The sequence below is a fragment of the Apium graveolens genome, chromosome 7, assembly GCF_009905375.1.
Source record: "Apium graveolens cultivar Ventura chromosome 7, ASM990537v1, whole genome shotgun sequence".
NCBI classification, from domain to species: Eukaryota; Viridiplantae; Streptophyta; class Magnoliopsida; order Apiales; family Apiaceae; genus Apium; species Apium graveolens.
In genome coordinates, this window is record NC_133653.1 from 23529699 (window position 1) to 23549542 (window position 19844).

The 19844-nt window shown below is 42.0% G+C and overlaps 2 protein-coding genes across 2 annotated transcripts; both read left to right on the forward strand.

Moving 5' to 3' along the window:
- The first annotated feature begins 3390 nt into the window (after positions 1 to 3390).
- On the forward strand, positions 3391 to 5030 carry LOC141673097 (epi-neemfruitin B synthase L1AT-like). The gene has a single exon (XM_074479831.1). It carries the CDS (start codon positions 3495 to 3497, stop codon positions 4839 to 4841), a length of 1347 nt encoding a protein of 448 aa, XP_074335932.1. The 5' UTR covers positions 3391 to 3494; the 3' UTR covers positions 4842 to 5030.
- A 12593-nt stretch (positions 5031 to 17623) lies between these two features.
- LOC141670719 (pelargonidin 3-O-(6-caffeoylglucoside) 5-O-(6-O-malonylglucoside) 4'''-malonyltransferase-like) lies at positions 17624 to 19316 on the forward strand. The gene is made up of 2 exons (XM_074476701.1): positions 17624 to 17724; positions 17988 to 19316. The coding sequence occupies exons 1-2, from the start codon at positions 17688 to 17690 to the stop codon at positions 19100 to 19102; spliced, it is 1152 nt and encodes a 383-aa protein (XP_074332802.1). The 5' UTR covers positions 17624 to 17687; the 3' UTR covers positions 19103 to 19316.
- Positions 19317 to 19844: the final 528 nt, after the last annotated feature.

Below are 19844 nucleotides of genomic sequence, written 5' to 3' on the forward strand. Positions count from 1 at the left end.
TATTTATGACACAATAGACATATAGCATCTCACATTGGGTTTGTCCAGCACCATGTACATATACATCTGCCTATGTTTTTGACTTTAGTATCACTATACCTATGATAATGAGATGTGATCATCAGTCAACAAACACACCAGTCTTAATGCATTATTATTGTCCCTTAATAATAATACTCGACTAGGGACCTTTGGAAATATTGATACTATTCTCATAATCTCATTTCTAAGTCACATACTTAGAGATAAAGAATTGTATATCATATTCCAAGGACATTTAATAATCTAACATTTATATCGCAGTAAATTAAGAATTAATAAATTATAAAGCGAATAATAAATAGAACATAAACATTAATAATCCTAATATCTTAAACTAAAACATCATAGTGTTGTCTCTAGGGCACAAACACTAACAGGTTGTGCATCGTTACTGTCTCCTCTAGAAGAAATTTATCCTGAGTTAGTAAAGGAGTCTTATGCGAATTTTTTGATCTTGTTAGAAAACATTGTTTTCTCCTCGGTTCAAGGAAGCCTGGTGTGTTTCAAGGCGGACTTATTGGCAAAGATTACGGGTGTTTTCGATCAAGGTTCTTGTCCTTTCATGACTTACCAAGCTTTTTAAGAGATTCCAGGCCTTCGGTATGAGGAAAAACTTAAGGCAATACTTGGTGATAATTTTATCTCGGTCTCTGTTGAACCCTTGGTAAATGACTTAACTCCTGTCTCTTTGTTGTTGTTTAGACTCTTTCATTCTAATGTCCTTCCCCACAAAAGTGGTCGCAATAGAGTAACTTTTCAGGACTCTATTCTTTTGTCTGTTTTTATAAGGAAAATTCCCTGTGATTTGGCTTCTTTAATCATATCAAACATGAGTTATTGTTCTAAACACGAATCTATGCACTTACCTTATCCTGGTCTTTTAACCCGTATTTTTAAGTATTTTCAAGTGTTGACCCCCACTGTTGCTTCTGTTAAAATTTTGATTGTGTTCGATTTATCTGTTTTGACATTGAACGGTATTTTAGTTTCTGATTCTAATGAGTTAATGTTTGATGATACTCATAAGAACTTTGGTGGTCTTCCTAAATCACCAAATTATGCGTCAAACCCTTTTGATCAGATTACAAATGTTTTATTGAATTCTCTCTTAGCCAAACTCAATGAAAATTCTAAAGCCTTAGCATCCATGAACCAGCATTTCGCGTCCATAGAGTCTTTAGCTTCTTTGACTAGTCAGGTGAGTATGATACGAGCATCATATGAACTTTTTAATAAACATGTGTGTCAGTCTCTTGATGGTATTAATGCCAAATTGTCTGTTCTATATGCTCATGACAAGAGAGTTTCTAAGACTATAGACCTTGAGTTCGGTTCGTTACAAGAAGGTATGGTGTCAACGGAAAAAGCCTGGGAGAAGGAGTTTGTGAAACTGTTTTCCAACTTGGTTCAGAAACAAAGTTTTTGTCACAACAGTTATCAGCTATGCAGGATAGAGCCAAGATGTATTGGCATAAGAAGAAAGATTGGATCGGCGATTGCATGCTTGAAGAGATTACAATGCCTCTCCCACTTCCAGCAGTTCCGCCTCCATCTGTGTTTGGCATGACCAGGGAGGAGTATAAGTCGAAGATTTTCGAATGGATGAAAGAAAGGGACGGCAAAGCACCTGATCATGATGATTTTGAGAAGCTATTTACTGAGTATGGGAAAGATCCTGTGTATTCTCAGTCCATGGACAAGCCCTCTGGTTCAGGCAAAGGGAAAGGTAAAACTCCAGTTGATATTTATGATGACTCTGACTGAGGTCCCTTTTATAATGAAGGGGGAGAAGTTTTATGTTTTAAGACTGTTTCATTTTGTTTTTAAGACTTTGTTTTATGATGCTTTGGATGGATGTGGATATGCTTTATGTGTTTAACTGTTATATTCTGGATTGGTTTATGTGATGTATGTGATGTGGTTAGATAACAACTGAACATCCTGGTTTATGGATGGGTTGTTAGCTAAGTTATTTTGATTTATGAATGGGTTGATATGTTTAGTGACATAATATTTGAGACTGTTTCTTTCATGTATATTTATCTAGTGTCTCATTCATTCTGTAATTGTCTCATTTATATATCTGTTGCACATATATTATAAAATGCAATATATTCTATTGTCTTTAGCTCTCTTTTAGAGGCCCTTAAAGTGTTTTTGATAGGGGGGGCATTTTATGTTCTCTTTGTCATCATCATAAAAGGGGGAGAATGTTAATCTTCTAGGTTTCTGATGATGTTTTCTCTTCATCAACAGAATGATAAATCAATTATATTATCCGAGTCAAGCAATGCAGTTTGTTCAGACATTTCAGGAGGCTATATCGCAAGTTTAGGTTTGTTAGGTTTTTTGTGTAAATCATGTTTTGACTGGATAAATATCTTTTCATCTTATCTCAAACAAACCCTATCTTATAAATCAAGTTTGAATCATTCAAGACTTATTTTTACCTGGTTTATCTATTTCAAACAAACTAACAGATTATCTTTCAGGATTTATTCAAATATTTTCAAACAAACTTGTGTTTTAAATCTTATCTATCTTATCCTTTTGTTGGAAAATAAAATCTGTAAGAAATTGTTTATAAATACAACTCACGATTTCAGATTTGCCTCTAATGCTTTCACGCCAATTTTTTATCATCTTCATTATATCCGAGATACAAATACAGTCGGACAAGATATAGTTTGAGTTGTAATATTTCATTGGTATTTATTGCGTGTATTCATATCAACTTTGTGCCGGGTTGTGGTAAATTTGATTTCAAAGTATAGCAAGGTAGCTAGAAGGCTAAGGAATGGCAGTGGGCTAGGTAGCAAGGTAGCTTGGGAAATGGTTTCTTTCAAGTGATATTTTTGTAATCAAGGAAAAACTGTAAGTTTTTTATTAAAGTTGATATAATATATTCTCTATGCTAGTTGGCATAGGGACTTGGATGTAGGCCATAGAATAGGTTTAGGAGCCGAACCATGTGAAAACTTCCGGTGTTTTTTTACTTATTCAGTTTTCACCATATTGATTGTCTTTTCTGTTATATTCATTCTGCAGTTAATAGAGACTGTCTCATACCCTATGTCATTTGTAAGGGAACTGTCTCATTCGCATAAGAGACTGTCTCATTTGCTTAGAAAATTAGAATATAATACTATCTACAGAGCCCTTTGAGTTTCAAAAATTATGTCAGATATAACCTAGAAAAAATTAGCAATCCAAATTAGAAACAGCTGCGTGACAAAAAAAAATAAGAAATTAAAAACAATAAGACAATTCTCTACCAATATCTTGTTTCAACAAAATGGAGCTTAAAATTATAAAGATCACCCTCATGTCGGCCAGCTGACATAATTTTTCTGAAAAATATCAGAAGAAGTTGATAACCAAATGATTCCCAAATCCCTATATATATAGATACTCTCTGTTTGTTAATACTTGGTACTAGTATATCAAGGAAGATGAAAGTTGAAATTTTATCCAGAGAGCTCATTAAACCATGTTCTGCTACTCCACCCAGCTTTCGAAAATACAATATTTCATTGATAGATGAATTTTCCCCAAATATGAATGTTCCCACCATTTTCTATTACTCAGCTACTGATCAAGATACAACTCTTTCTGTTCCAATAATGTCGTACAAGCACCTGAAGAATTCACTGTCCAAGGTATTATCTAGTTTTCATCCTTTTGCTGGAAGATACAACAAAGAGACTCACTCTGTTGATTGTAGTGATCAAGGTGCTGAATTTGTGGAAGCCAAAGTTGATGTTCAGCTTGATGATCTTCTCAGTCAACGGAAGAACTTGAAAGTCGAGGTGCTCAATGATTTACTTCCGTGCCCATTGGGCGCTGTAGATGAATATACGGATCCATTACTTGCAGTTCAAGTGAGCGCTTTCAGTTGTGGAGGATTTGCTATTGCAGTGTGTAGTTCACACAGAATTGCTGACATGACGACAACAATATCGGTTGTCAAAGCATGGGCTATTGCTACAAAGATGGAACTCGGTTATGTTGTCGATAATGACGTGCCAAACTCCTGGAACTTCGACTCCGCTTTACTGTTTCCAGGACAAAACTTGCCTTCTCTACCTTCTGGAATTTCACGGGACAAAGAAAATATTGAAGTTCATAAGGTGGTCACAAAGATGTTTTACTTTAGCGAAAGTAAGATTTTAAGCATTCGAGAAAGAGCCAAAGTAGACAAATTAAGTAAGATATTACCTACAAGGGTGCAGTCTGTATTCGGGATAATAGGGAAGGCTATTATTGATGTACATGTGGCCAACCCAGAAAACCCGAAGGGCTATGCAGTTGTTCAAGCCGTGAATATGAGAGAGAGAACAGTTCCACCTCTTAAAAATCAATTCGGAAATCTCTACCTAGCAGCATATGCTCAATCAGTGGTAGGTTCCGAAGGAGTGGAGCTTCCATATTTCGTTGATTGCCTTTCCAGCTCTGTCAAGAGTGCTATCGACAACTGTAGTGTGGTGCTATCATTACAGAAGGAAGGAAAACCGTCGCTCAGTCAGGAATTGCGGGAGCTGCTTAAAAGTCTTGCAAATCCTGAAATATATTTTGCCGGGACATTTAGCAGCTGGTGTAAGTTTCCACTTTATGAAGCTGATTTTGGGTGGGGAAAACCTGCGTGGGTCAGTAATGCTAACATCCCCATGAAGAATTTAGTAATCTTGGTTGACGAGAAATCCGGGGGAGGGATTGAAGCATGGGTGAATTTGAAAGAGAGTGACATGAAAGAATTCATAAAGCATAACGAGATCAAAGATATCATAGACTGTAATTAGGGTATTGTCACATTCTATATATGCATGCCAGCGTCTATCAGTAAATGGAATCAGAACAGGAGGGTACAGCCCAGAAAAAATAAACTACAGTGTTAGATATTAATTGTATGTGCCATATGCGCATGATAGTTAACCATGGAGTCTCTTGTTCGCTATTTTAACATAATATAATACAATGTTTGTCTCAAATCTTATTATACGACCACAACCAGGAAAGGATCTGTGATATGGAGAACACATTTCACAGTGATATGGAGAACACTAAATAACAATTGTTTAAAGTGTACAAAGAATGTAAAAACGTGTGAAGGAAATTGTATCAACTTTTTAAAAAACTGAATAATTATTTATCATTACTCCCCAAGACATTTTTCATACACAATTTATCAAACAGTTTCAACACATGTGCAACACACAATTAAATTCGAATTATATCCCAACCATGAAAGTAAATCAATCATATTATTTACAGCTACAATGACATGAAAAGCATATTTACCTTATGGTTGAACTCGTATATCTGATCCTTCCCCATATAACAATGAAAAAAGAGCATTTTGTTGGGGGAAATCCATGCCGAGGACGAGAAGCATATAATTAAATTGCATTATCAGTACGTCACAAACATTTCACCGTTATATGATATGGAGAACACATTTTAACCTAAACATCGAATACAAATATTGTTCAACAAAAGCTAGATAATTATTTAAAGTGTACAAAAATGTAAAAAACGTCGGCATAAGTTTGTATCAACTTTTATGAAAATACTGAACAATTACTTTTCGAGTAAACGTGCTATACCATCATAATGCATGTATTTTGGTCGATGTTGAAGAAAATTTTCTCGCTGTTATATTCGAAATTTGGCATTGAGTTGATTCGGGTCAAATGCGGATTACATACGGTCAAACCCGATGCTGCGTTGTGGAAGAATAGGACGCGTCCTGACACATAGGACGCGCGTATATTTAATTTGGTGCTTTATATTCTGGTAATAGCGAAGCTTGGATATGGACGCGCCCACTTTTGGTTGACGCGTCAACATTAGGAAAATTACCTGGTAAACGTGATCTTGTGGCAATGAAAGAGGTAGGACGCGTTTGTCTCTACTAGGACGCGTCATGTGGTTTTGTATGCTATAAGGAACGATTGATGAGGAAACAGAGTTGGATTTATGAAGGTGAGGACGCGCCCAAAGGGTTAGGACGCGTTCTGTTTTTGGTCTATATACTTTTGATGAGTTCAGAACAGAGCTTGCATGGGGAGGAGCAATGGAAGTTATCTTTACTAATGTATTTGTCGCAGGTACTCTTTGAAGAATTCCCCCCTTGAGACGGTCAAGGAGGGGGATGTCCGTGAAAAGTTAGAAGACCTCCAGGGGTATTCCTGCTGATTGAAGGCATCCTCCTGTATTCAACGGGTGTCCTCGTTGGGGATGCGGGCTTAACTTTGGTGTGTGCTTTGGGAGCTCTCTTCTTGTATTCAACGGGTGTCCTCGTTGGAGAACTTTGGAGTCATCCTGCACTTTGCACCCAAGAGCTTGGGATCATCTGTCCTGCTATCTGGTGGGTTATCCTCATTCGGGGGACAGAGACGCGTCTGGCACTTGGGGTGAACCGTGGTTATACCTGCGTTCGTAAATCAAGGGAGATAGCTGTAGCGGAGTGTTATCCTTGCGCAGGGAGATGCACTATCCGTGAAGTCCTACGATTACGGACGAGCCTTGGGCCTTCGCGGTTGGGCCTCATAGTTGGACATTTCTAAAGCTAGCGGAAGACGGATATTGGATGGGCTTCTACTGGGCTTAGGAGTAAGAAGTCTAAACTCATCAGACTTCTTGTTCTACGAGAACTACGTCAGGCTTGATCCCTATATAAAGGGTACGTAGGCACATTGAAAGGGTAAGAAGTTGAGAGCTGATAAGAGAGCCACCACTTACTCTGATCAATCTCAGCCTAAAACAACCACAATCAACCACACACCGCTTAAGTTTCCGGCAAAGAACCACCGTCACAGATCTTAGTTCCGGCGAGAAACCTCAATCTTTGTTGTTACCAGATTCCTCCATCAACAAATTGGCGCTAGAAGGAGGGGTGCTAATTAAGGTTGCAATCTTAGGAGGAAAAGATGTCTTACAATCGTGATGGAAGTTCTTATGATGGAAGTGACAGCAGGTCTGAAGGAGAAGGCGGGGGGCGCTATACTCACCACGAACCTTACGTTCCCAGAAACATGGCGGATCCACCAAGAGCTCCGGATGTGGGGGGAACACCTCCAGTTCTCATCAGCAACGCTGATATCTTGGAGCAATTGTATCGCATGGGGGATACTCTTAACAGTTTTAACTCAAGACTGAACACGGTGGAACGTCGAAGGACGAGGAGAGGTCGTTGTTTCCCCCGTCACGGTCATGCCTTGGGAAAAGCCCCTGTAGTTGAAGGAGATACCCAGGGGAGCGGGGAAAACTCGCGAATCACTCCACGGCGCTTGGAGTACTCTGATGATGTAGAGCCTATTATGGAGCTCGCAGATGAGGACACTGATGGCAGAGAAAGGCCTCACCTGGGTAACCAGGTAGTGCCACACCCACATATATCTGGGCGTACGATGGACGAGCATCGACGTGCGGAGAATACTCAAAATCAAGACGAGGAAGGAAGGGATCTTTCTGCCTTGAAAAGGAGGCTTGGCATAAGGTTGGAAGACGATGACTTGACGATGACTTGAGGATGACTTGCGAGGCCCCGTGACACGACGCGTGTGCCCCCCGCATTCCAAAGGGATGACGGGACGCGGCACCGCGATCACGAGCGTGCCCTTCCGCGAGGAAGGCCCGGGAATTACTACCAGGGATATCAGAGGAATGGACGAGGAAGAATGGGATATCAATATGGAAGAGCACCCTACAATGGTAGGAGAGGTGGAGCACACTCTGCTGGAGAAGCCCCCGCCGTTATTCCCGTAGCTTCCCACAGCGCTACTGGTAATGGGTCTGGGGCGCGTCCTCATGACCAGGACGGCGAGCGAATTCAAGTAAGAACGCAGAACAATGATGAAATTCCGCGACGCGGTCAAGAGGAACCTCGCGTGCGGGAAAATATTCAAAACCAAAATGGTAACATGCCACAGCCGCAGCCTCAGGGCGAGGGGCGGCGAGATCCTCCGCCACACCCGGAGGGTACTCAAGGGGAATTTCAGCAAGTCGCAGAGCAACCCCAGCAGCCTAATGTTCAAACCATTCATGGGGTAGGGACGTTTAATGTGAACGACCTCAAGAGGTTGCTCAACCATCTTGAGGGAGGAAGAGTAACGGCGACTGCGCAAGCTCCTTCTCCTTTTGTTGCTGTCGTGAGGGAGGCGCAATTGCCCGCAGGATACAGGAACACAACCAACGACTTGCGTTTTCATGGGAATTCTGATCCTGTGGAATTCCTGGGGCGTTTTAACATTGAAATGGACGTATATCAAGTACCTGATTTGGCTCGATGCCGTCTCCTGGCAGCCACTTTTAGAGAAGGCGCTCAGCAGTGGTTCCAAAAACTTGGTCCAGGTGTGATTTCATCCTGGGAACAGATGAAAACTTTGTTTTTGACACAATTCCAAGCCGCGGTGAAGTATAGACCACCTGTTACTACGCTGGCTAATGTGAAACAAAAGGAAGGAGAAAGTTTGATTTCGTATTTCAAGAGGTTTAATGCAGAATCTACTTTGGTGAGGGGTGCCACTGATGAAACATTGAAAATACTGCTTATAGCTGGGTTGCGTGTGGGGACAAATTTCTGGAAGCACCTGCAAGGGAAGGACCCAGTGTCACTAGCTGATGTGCTTGCGCAGGCGGAGTCGTTCAAAGCAATCGAGCAGTCGCTTGCAGAAACAAAAAAAAATGACAATACCCATAACTCCAAGGGGCGATCCAAGAGAAGGGACAGATCCTTGAGCCCAGATTATCGGCGAAACGCCAGAAGCCCTAACAGGGTAAACGCTGTGAGCTCGCGGAGAGAATGGAGCCCACCGTCGAACTACGAGAGAAGAGTCAGCAATTATACACCGCTGGCAGCGTCCATTGATCATATCTTCGAGGTAAATAAGGATAGAGGAATCTTCAAGAAGCCCAACCGTCTAACTTCATGGCAGAGCAGAGACAAAAAGAAGTATTGTGACTACCATTAGTCTACTGGCCATGACACCCATGAGTGTCGTCACCTGCGAGATGAGATTGAGGAATTGATCAAGGCTGGATACCTGGGAGAATGGATTGACAAGGTGAAGCGACGCAGGGGACTAGATGACAAGGGTAAGAATGAAAGACAGCCTCCGCGGACGGAGAATGTTGAGAAAATAGCAGAGGTCAAGTTTTAGAGGGCTGGCAGTATCAGGACAATTTTTGGAGGACACCCTTTCGTTGGTGATAGTAATCGAGCACTGGAGAGAAATGCGAGAGAAGCGCGACATCCACCGCTCACCAACATCCACAGCTTGGAAGATAGACCCCCGAAGGTCTTTAAGGGAGAGTCCGTTGATATTGCGTTCAAGGAAAAAGAATTTAGGTGGGTTCATCATCCTCACAACGATGCGCTGGTGATTACCATGCTTATTGGGGCAATGAACGTACATCGAGTCTTCTTGGATAATGGGAGTTCTACAAACATCTTGTACTACAACACCTACAAAAAGCTGGGTTTCCCAGTTAGCGACATGTATTTCGAAGATGCGCACGTCTATGGCTTTACTGGGGAAGTAGTGAGAGTTATGGGTTCGGTCAGGCTTCCCGTCACGCTCGGGGAAGGAGCTTTGTCGGTTACTCAAATGATAGATTTCAAGGTGCTAGATCAGGATTCCGCGCACAATGTGCTGGTCGGCAGACCTTGGTTGCGAGCGTTCAGGGTGATAACCTCGATACACCACTTGATGATAAAGTTCCCAACACCAAACGGAGTTGGCAGTCTGAGAGGGTCACAGTATGAGTCACGCGACTGCTATCACAAGGCTGTTAAGGAATTCTGTAGAAGAAGGTATAAAGGGAAAGGTCTCCCATTTGAGGATGTAGAAGATATTCATATGAAACCAAGTGGAGAGGTCCATGCCCACTATTTCGTTAAAGGCCCCGAAAAGGAAGAAACCTACGTCTCTGGGAACTCTTTTTTGACGCGGGGACGTGTTTTGAGGATCTGTAGCGTGGAAGAAGTGGTGGTGAACCATACAGAGGCGATCATACAGAAAGAGGTTAACGGGGAAAAGTTGGAAGGAAGAAGTGAGATTTTGCAAGATCTCGGGAATAACTTCAAGGTGGATGCTCCTCAAAAGAAGGACGCGCCCTTGAATGAAATTGAGGTTGATGCTCCTCCAAACGAGGACGCGCCTTCAGATGCAAAAGTGGAAGTCGAAGACCCCCGAGACTTTGATTTCGATTTAGATCCCAGGATCCCTATGCCCGCCGAAAAGACGGGACCGGCCGAAGACACAATATCTATTCCAGTTGATAAAAATGACCCGAGCAAGGTTTTGAAAGTGGGATCCCAGTTGGATGGTGAGATGAGAGGAAGTCTTACCCGCTTTCTAATTAAAAATCTTGATGTCTTCGCGTGGAGTCATTCAGATATGATAGGAATCGACCCGAAAGTAATGTGTCACCGTTTGAATATCCTCCCGAATTGTAAGGGCATACATCAGAAACGCCGCCCGGTAAGTAGAGAAAGGGCGATAGCATTAAAAGAAGAAGTAGACCGGTTGTTGGAGGTGGGGTTGATCAAAGAATCGTTCCACCCCAAATGGCTTGCAAATCCAGTACTGGTGAAGAAATCGAATGGGAAGTGGAGGACATGTGTGGATTTCACAGATCTCAATAAGGCTTGTCCAAAGGACAGCTTCCCGCTGCCAAGAATCGATCAGTTGGTTGACGCGACGACGGGGCATGCGTTGTTGAGTTTTATGGATGCATACTCCGGTTACAATCAAATTCCGATGTATGGCCCCGATGAAGAACATACATCTTTCATTACGGACAGGGGGTTATACTGTTACATAGGAATGCTGTTTGGTTTGATCAATGATGGCGCAACCTACCAGCGGTTGGTAAACATGATGTTCAAGGATCAAATCGGGAGAACTGTGGGAGTGTATGTAGATGATATGCTGGTAAAGTCTAAGGTGGCGAGTGACTACATCAAGCACCTGGTGGAGATGTTTAACATTCTAAGGAGGTTTCGTATGAAATTAAATCCGTAAAAGTGTGTGTTCGGCGTGGAGTCATACAACACTACGCCACGATCTACTACGGGAGAAACACCGTTTATGCTGACTTACGGCTACGAAGCTATGGTCCCCGTGGAAGTTGGATCGGGATCACTTCGCAGAGATTGTTATAGGAAAGAAGATGCTGAGGTTAATCAAAGGCTTCATTTAGATCTCTTAGAGGAGACGAGGGAAAATTCTCAGCTAAGGCTAGCGGCGTATCAGCAACGCGCCGCAAGGTATTATAATAAGAAGGTAAAAGGACAATTGCTGAAGGTGGGAGATTTGGTACTTAGGAAAGTGATGCCCAATACAAAGAACCCCCAACATGGAGTGTTTGGAGCTAATTGGGAAGGACCGTACAGAATAAAGTCCATCCTATGGAAGGGGACTTATCACCTTGAAGATATGGAAGGGAAGCTGGTTCCGCGAGCTTGGAATGCGGAACATCTCCGAAAGTATTACCAGTAAGGCGCGACTTTGGCCCCTTACGTTTTTCTTTTATTATTTTGGGTTATGCCCGGAATATAGGCTAGAATTAAATAAATTCCTCCTAGCCTAGAGGGATAGTGCATGTACTACTTACCTTGGAACTAATTGAAGGGTCATTTTTTAGAATTTATTTCCCCACAGAGCATAGTAGCCGTGGGACTGGTGCACTTTTGACACCAGAGTGCATTATAAATAAAATGTCTGAAATTTTTTCAAAAAGTTATTTGCTTTGTTTGGTTGTATGACGCGTCCTAACTATAGGACGCGTCCTGATTGATGGTTTTATGCGAATGCTAACTGAATTAATGGTTGTCAAAAGGATCAATAAAACTCAAGTCAAAGTGGAACTAGGAAGTGTACTATTTCCAAGGACGCGCCCAAGTTGTCTTGGTTGATGCTCTTTGGACTGAATGTTACTGTAGCTTTGGCAAAACATGAATCAAAAGGAAAAGTCCTTATTTAGGATGCGCCCTACATGAAGGAGGATGAGTTTTGGATCAAAGGGGAGGCGCGTCAAAACCATATGACGCGCCCAATTGTGCCTTGTGCCTTGATTAAATACGCAGGTATAACATGGTGTTATGCTCATATGCTTTTGCAAACAAAAATATTCATTAAAAAACTAAAAGACGCGTCCTAATAATAAGACGCGTCCATGTGAATGGAAAAATAGAATGCTTAAGTAAAAATATGCATGGATGAGGCAAAGAGGTTTTTATAAAAAGTGCAGGCGAATGAAGTTCAAGAATAGATACTACAACTTGCAAGGCTTCAAGGGGCCTGCACCCTTCAAATAGTTCACAAGTAAATAAAAGATAAAGGACGCGTCCTAAGCAGGAGGCGCGTAATGTGGCTTGTCTTGGCCTTCCGCAGGGGGAGGATGAGTCTGAAGTGGAGCAGGATCAGGGGACGTGCCCTCTTCCTCTAAGCCCAGAAAAATCCTTTTGTTCTTGATGGAGTCTGCGGCCCTGACCCTGAATCATTTACCCATATCTAGGTATCTGCATCAAACTTTGAAAATGTATACTCTGGGTCGTTGGCAATGAACTCAGAGCACCATTCTTCAAACCCAGCCTGGAAGTCGTGTTGGTAACTAGCTTCTTTTCCTCTGTCCATCCATGCAGCCTATCATCATTTAGGGTGTCAAGTTCCAGCTGCATAGTGGAATTCAGCGCAATGACACTGTCCATTTGATGGAGTCTGCCTTCCAACACAGTTTTTTCCGTCTCTAGACGCGTCATCTCCCCCTCTAGACGTTTGATCTCAGCATCTTTTTTCTTGGACAAGCAGAGTAATGTATCTCTCCAGGGATTTGACCTTGTCTTCGGTCTGGCTCTTTGCAGTGTCTGTAGCAGCAAGACGCACCCTAAGCCTTGCAGACATATTAGCGCTTTGCCTAGCGTGCAATTGGAGCTCAGCTGCAGCCCTCACCATGGCATCCTCTGTTTGCTGCTCTGTTCTGAAGGTCCAACCTCTGACTTCATCCTCTGTGAAATCCCCAACAGAGGACGCGCCCAGGTATCTGAGAACGAAAGACTGGTCATCAGGAACTACCTTTTGACGCTTCGAGGGCGCGTCCTCCACCTTCTCGGGAATGTCAAACACGGTAGTGTCGATTATCTTTGGTGGAGGAGAAGGAGTTGCAACAGGAGGTGGGGTTTTTGCCTTTGGATCAACCTTTGTAGGGGGCAGTTTTTTGGCCCTTAGCTTTTTGGAGGCCCCAATTGCGAATCCTTTGGGAAGAGAGGCCATATTTGCGATATAAACATGAAAAGGGATTAGTTATGTACAAGAAGACGCGTCCTGGAAACAAGACGCGCCCATATCATGATATAAAATTCTACATGTATGACGGATATAGACGAATGCAAAGATGTATAAATGAGTGTGAGAATGACACGTCCTAAAGAAGTGACGCGTCTTACCTAAGACGCTTTTTGTAATAAAGAGATGCGCCCGGGGGTAGGGCACACCCAAGGTGATAGCGCATATGTATAGTAACGTTTATAAATCAGGCACAAATTAAAGTAAAAAGGTGAACATAAGTATGACGCGTCCTAAAGCAGTGACGCGTCTTACGTATAATAATTTCTTACCTTGCTCTAAATCCATTTTTTTGTTAACGTCTGGCTGAATAATTTCTGTGGCTTGGAGCCCTTTGGATTTTTTGGAAGCGGTGAGGATGGGTTTCCCATTATGGAAATCTTGAAATTTGCAGAGAGAACCCACCCGTGGGGACAAAGCTCCTATTTTCTTCAAATTCTCTTCGGTAATCATGTCCTTGAGGTTGAAATGTTTCTCAGCATACTGTAATACCTTCTCTTCCCTCTTCTTCTTCCTTCATGCTAGCTCTTTCTGGGTCATTTTGTCTAAGAGAAGGGAGAATAGGTTACAACAAGGAAAAAAGAAAAGGTTATAAAAGAAAAGGTGCGCCTTGATAGAGAGGACGCGTCCAAAACATTGAACTCACTTGGTTCCAAGTTGAAGTGAACGCGCGTCCTTTTGACGTCATAAATGTAGAAAAATGGCTCATTCCAGTCTCTCTCGTGGCTGATTTTACCTTCATTAAATCCCTTATTGTTTAACCATTTGTTGACAACCAGAAAATGGTACCTGGGAATTGATTTCCTGATACTGTAAAAGAAGCTGAATTCTTTCATTGAGGGCGCGCCCAGCCTCAAGTTATGGTACATAATGTACAAAGCCCAGGCTAGCTTGTATGAATTTGGTGATAGTTGGACTGGAGCCACGTCGTACCATTTCAAAATTCTCTTAATGTATGGATGCAAGGGCGCGCCCACACCCAGGGAAATTAACTTTGGTGTAAGCACCATTCTTGGGATCCTTTGGTTCCCAATGTTGAATATGTGTGGCCTCATGGTTCGAAGAGGGCGCGTCCAGATGCCCTCCATGTCATAGTACTTCATGTGCCATTGGATTTCCCAGTCGGTTGCAGTCGAGTCAAGGGCTACGCAGGCTAGCTTACCTTCTTTCTCCCTTATGGCATTTTTCTCTGCTTCAGTTAGGGTACCAAGCCTGGTCCAGTCATAATCTATTTCAACGTCTGAAGGTTCCCAATGTTCCAGGGGAGAATCAGATTTTTGGGGGGACACAGGATATGTCTCGGGGTCGGGTGCCCTCTTTTCAAATTCGCTTATACTAAGAGGGGACGCGTCCTGAGAAGGAGCCGCGCCTTGGGAATCTGACGCGTCCTGGGAACGGGACGCGTCCTCGTCTGAAACAGTTGTTCCTCGGGGCTTTTGGCCTGTGGTAGGAATAATTTCATCGTCCGTCCAATCTTCGATGGCGGCCCTAGTATGGAGAACTGGAGTTCTTTGCCTTTTAACTCCCTTCTTTTCCATTCTTGAGCTTATGGGAACATGGTCCATGGAATCGGAGCTGGAATCAGACATTATAGAGCTTTTTGATTTAAGGGAATCAAAGACGCGTCTTTATGCTCTAAGGAAGGAATTCGTCCTGTGGATTTCGGGGAAGTTGGGTTTAAAAGAGATCAGGTGCGGGGAATAGATTCCAATACGTTTGTTGACAGCCTTAAACGGGTGAAATGGTGAGGGAGAAGACGCGTCCTCCAGCTGCAAAATAAGGAATAAACATTTGAGGACGCGTCCAAAAAAAAAGGGAAGAAGAAAAAAGATGGTGAATAAATGAACCATAAGGAAGATGCTAGAGATATTTGAGGACGCGTCCTAAGAATCTATCGTATGAAATTCACTATCAACACGCGTCCTAGTAAGGTGTTGCCCTTATATGACCTTTGGTTTAAATGACTTAAACATATGCCTTTAACAAAGGAAAATAAGACGCGCCTTGACGGGAAGACGCGTCCTACGTGGTTATGATGCGGAGGAATATTAATCGACTGTTAGCAATTTGGGGGGAATATGATAAAATCCCAGAAACATGTAGTTGGGAGATCAAGGAAGCTAAATATGTTATATTTGCTTATACATACATATAAACATACAAAAGAACATGAAGAACAGTGCATGGAAACTCGAAGCATATGAACGGTTTTTTTTTTTTTGCTCATTAGAATCGATTTACTCAATTAAATAAGAAAGTAAAAGAAGATTTGTGTACCTTGTGAGTTGGCGGTTGGATTGAGCTAAAGAAATCAGGAAATGGCCGGCTAAATCGTCGGGGTTTTGAGCTCGAAGTTTAGAGGCGATGGTGATGGTGGTTTTCTGAGAAGGTGAAGGATGAAAATGACGGTTACGCCTCTGGGTATTTATAGGGGAAGATATAGCTGACGTGGAGGACAGCTGTATGTTACGAGTACAGAGTAAAGGCAAGACGCGTCCTGTGCTTTGGACGCGTCCTGTGAACCAAATTTCATTGCTTGGATTGTAGGATAAAAATTCCAATTTTGTTTTCAACTGCAAGTGGAATTTGGGGGGTAGTTGTTATATCCGAAATTTGGCATTGAGTTGATTCGGGTCAAATACGGATTACATACGGTCAAACCCGATGCTGCGTTGTGGAAGAATAGGACGCGTCCTGACACATAGGACGCGCGTATATTTAATTTGGTGCTTTATATTCTGGTAATAGTGAAGCTTGGATATGGATGCGCCCACTTTTGGTTGACGCGTCAACATTAGGAAAATTACTTGGTAAATGTGATCTTGTGGCAATGAAAGAGGTAGGACGCGCTTGTCTCTACTAGGACGCGTCCTGTGGTTTTGTATGCTATAGGGAACGATTGATGAGGAAACAGGGTTGGATTTATGAAGGTGAAGGACGCGCCCAAAAGGTTAGGACGCGTCCTGTTTTTGGTCTATATACTTTTGATGAGTTCAGAACAGAGCTTGCATGGGGAGGAGCAATGGAAGTTATCTTTACTAATGTATTTGTTGCAGGTACTCTTTGAAGAATTCCCCCCTTGAGACGGTCAAGGAGGGGGATGTCCGTGAAAAGCTAGAAGGCCTCCAGGGGTATGCCTGATGATTGAAGGCCTCCTCCTGTATTCAACGGGTGTCCTCGTTGGGGATGCGGGGTTAACTTTGGTGTGTGCTTTGGGAGCTCTGTTCTTGTATTCAACGGGTGTCCTCGTTGGAGAACCTTGGAGTCATCCTGCACTTTACACCCAAGAGCTTGGGATCACCTGTCCTGCTATCTGGTGGGTTATCCTCATTCGGGGGACAGGGACGCTTTTGGCACTTGGGGTGAACCGTGGCTATACCTGCGTTCGTAAATCAAGGGAGATAGCTGTAGCGGAGTGTTATCCTTGCGCAGGGAGATGCACTATCCGTGAAGTCCTACGATTACGGACGAGTCTTTGGCCTTCGCGGTTGGGCCTCATAGTTGGACATTCCTAAAGCTAGCGGAAGACGGATATTGGATGGGCTTCTACTGGGCTTAGGAGTAAGAAGTCTAAACTCATCAGACTTCTTGTTCTACGAGAACTACGTCAGGCTTGATTCCTATATAAAGGGTACGTAGGCACATTGAAAGGGTAAAAATTTGAGAGCTGATAAGAGAGCCACCACTTACTCTGATCAATCTCAGCCTAAAACAACCACAATCAACCACCGCTTAAGTTTCCGGCAAAGAACCACCGTCACAGATCTTAGTTCCGGCGAGAAACTTCAATCTTTGTTGTTACCAGATTCCTCCGTCAACACTCACCGTAGGATGTTGTTAAAAATTTGATGTCCAGATAAGTATAAGAGGACTACTGTTTTACAAGTCTCACCTAGAAAATCATGATATGTGAACGTGAAGTGTGTATTTTAAACTCCACGTTTTTCTTGTTCTAGTATTTCTTGTTCTAGTAGTACTCCCAATCACATGGAGCTGACTTCTCTCTGTATTATTTTGAGTATCCTATCCTATTATAATTTGTGTGCCATTCTTTTTTCGTTCGTGCAGGATCAAAGTCCGCAAGGGAGAACTAGTGAACAATTTTATATTTTCGAATCGAATACACAAACTTAACAAATCATAGAACGCCAATATGGAATTTCTATCTAAATTATAAACAAAAGCCAAGTTGGACTCAAGATTTTTCGATTAATCAAATATGCATGTGCTTACCCAGGTTGTATCGATATCAATATTTTGCTTCCCGTAAAAGGCTTTTCATTTATAAATACGAACATGCTGAAGCTATTTACACATTCTAAGCCAAAAAAAGGTCACTAATTTGAGCAAGTTCTGTAGGCAAGATGAAAGTTGAAATTTTATCCAGAGAGCTCATTAAACCATACACTGCAACCCCCTTCAGTTCCCGCAACTACAAAATATCATTATTAGATGAATTATCCCCAAATATAAATGTTCCCACCATTTTCTATTATGTAGCTACTGATCAAGATAATACTGATGGTTGTACCTTAAGATACAAGCACTTGAAGAAGTCTCTATCAAAGGCATTAACTGTTTTTCATCCTTTTGCAGGAAGATACTGCATAGAAAGTCACTCGGTTGATTGTAGTGATCAAGGCGCTGATTTTGTGGAAGCCAAAGTTGATGTTAAGCTCGATGATCTTCTCAGCCAACGATTAAATTTTAAAACTGAGGTGCTTGATGATTTAATTCCTTGCCCATTAGGTGCACTTGATGAATTCAATGATCCATTGCTTTCGGTACAAGTAAGTGCCTTCAGTTGTGGTGGATTTGCTATTGCAGTATGTAGTTCACACAGAATTGCCGACATGTCAACCACAATGTCACTTATCAATGTGTGGACTATTGCTGCAAAGCAAGAACTCGGGTACATTGATGAGACTTGCCTGTCAATCTCCTTCAACTTTGACTCGAGTTCCCTGTTTCCATTAAAAATGTTGCCTGGTCTTCCTTCTGGACTTTCACGGGATAAGGAAAATATTGAAGTGCACAAGATTGTCACCAAGATGTTTTACTTTAGCAAAAGTAAGATTTCTAGTATCCGAGAAAGGGCCAGATTAGATGATTCAAGCATGTTATGCACAAGGGTACAGTCAGTATTCGGATTAATAGGGAAGGCCATTATTGATGTACATGTTGCCAACCCTGAAAACCCAAAGACCTTTACACTTCTTCAAGCAGTTAACATGAGAAAGAGAACAGTTCCCCCTCTTCCCCAAAATCAATTTGGAAATCTCTACCTTACAGCCATCGTTCAATCAGAGGTAGGTACGGAAAGAGTACTGGCGCTTGGAAGTTTTGTTGATTGTCTTTCCAAAGCTGTCAAGGGTGTTGTGGATGCATGTGGAATGATACTATCTTTAGGGGAAGAAGGGCAAACAATGATAAGTCAAGGGACTTGTGAGCTGATGAAGAGTCTTTCAGATCCCAACATTTATTTTGCCGGTACATTTAGTAGCTGGTGTAAGTTTCCATTTTATGAAGCGGATTTTGGATGGGGAAAACCCATTTGGGTCAGTATTCCCAACGTCCCTATGAAAAATACAGTAGTCTTGATTGATGACAAAGCTGGGGAAGGAATTGAAGCATGGGTATGCATGGATGAGAATGACATGCAAAAATTCATACAACATAGCGACATTGCAGATATTTTATCTGAACTATAGTTATCGTGTTAAATCATATACAGCAAGAAGCTGGTATCTTTAATAGATATCTACCCACTCGTTTTCTGATCTCTGTTGAAAAGATGACTAATTAATACTCTCTGAGTTGTTCTGCTTCTACACTAAGCTAGCTAGTAGCTAGTGTGGGCATGTCATATGCTTGTATTTTTCTGTTTCTGAAAAATGCTGTAGCCTACCCAGGCTTGTTATTCTCTTCCCTTTGTCTCTTAGTTATTACCAACTCCTTATTCTGTAAGCTTCTGATTGATATGATAACTTGATGTTGATACTTAACTTTGACATTATTAAATATTTGGACTCATCTGCAAGTCCAGACGTTCTACTACAAAGCCAGCCACTCCAACAGCACTCATGCCCATTCAAGATAGAGTTCAATCCAATCTAAACTAGCCTACTATTAGTCCATTAGTGTAGTTTAAGTTTAAATTATTAGCATGAGCACTGCCGGCTCAGCTCAGTTAGTTATACATTGCATATAGTCAGACAGTATAGACTAGATTAGAAAAAACACACAAAATGCTCTCAAATACTTTCTCTTTCAATCTATCTGTAACAACACAGTGTAGATAGCTTAACAATCCTTATGTTCAGTTTCCAATAATGAACATGGAGATTATTCCACAGAAGCACAAGTTCATTTTATACATTTAAGCTGCAGAAATAACATTGTATCAGAGCTTACTTTCATTATTTTTCATGTAAATCTTTGCAGATTCATCAG

Excerpts from the sequence above, each read along its gene's own strand:
- LOC141673097 (XM_074479831.1), top strand. The coding sequence starts at position 3,495 with ATGAAAGTTGAAATTTTATCCAGAGAGCTCATTAAACCATGTTCTGCT.
- LOC141670719 (XM_074476701.1), top strand. The coding sequence starts at position 17,688 with ATGCTGAAGCTATTTACACATTCTAAGCCAAAAAAAG. Across the intron at positions 17,725-17,987 it reads ACATTCTAAGCCAAAAAAAG|GAAGATACTGCATAGAAAGT; the intron begins GTCACTAATTTG and ends ATCCTTTTGCAG.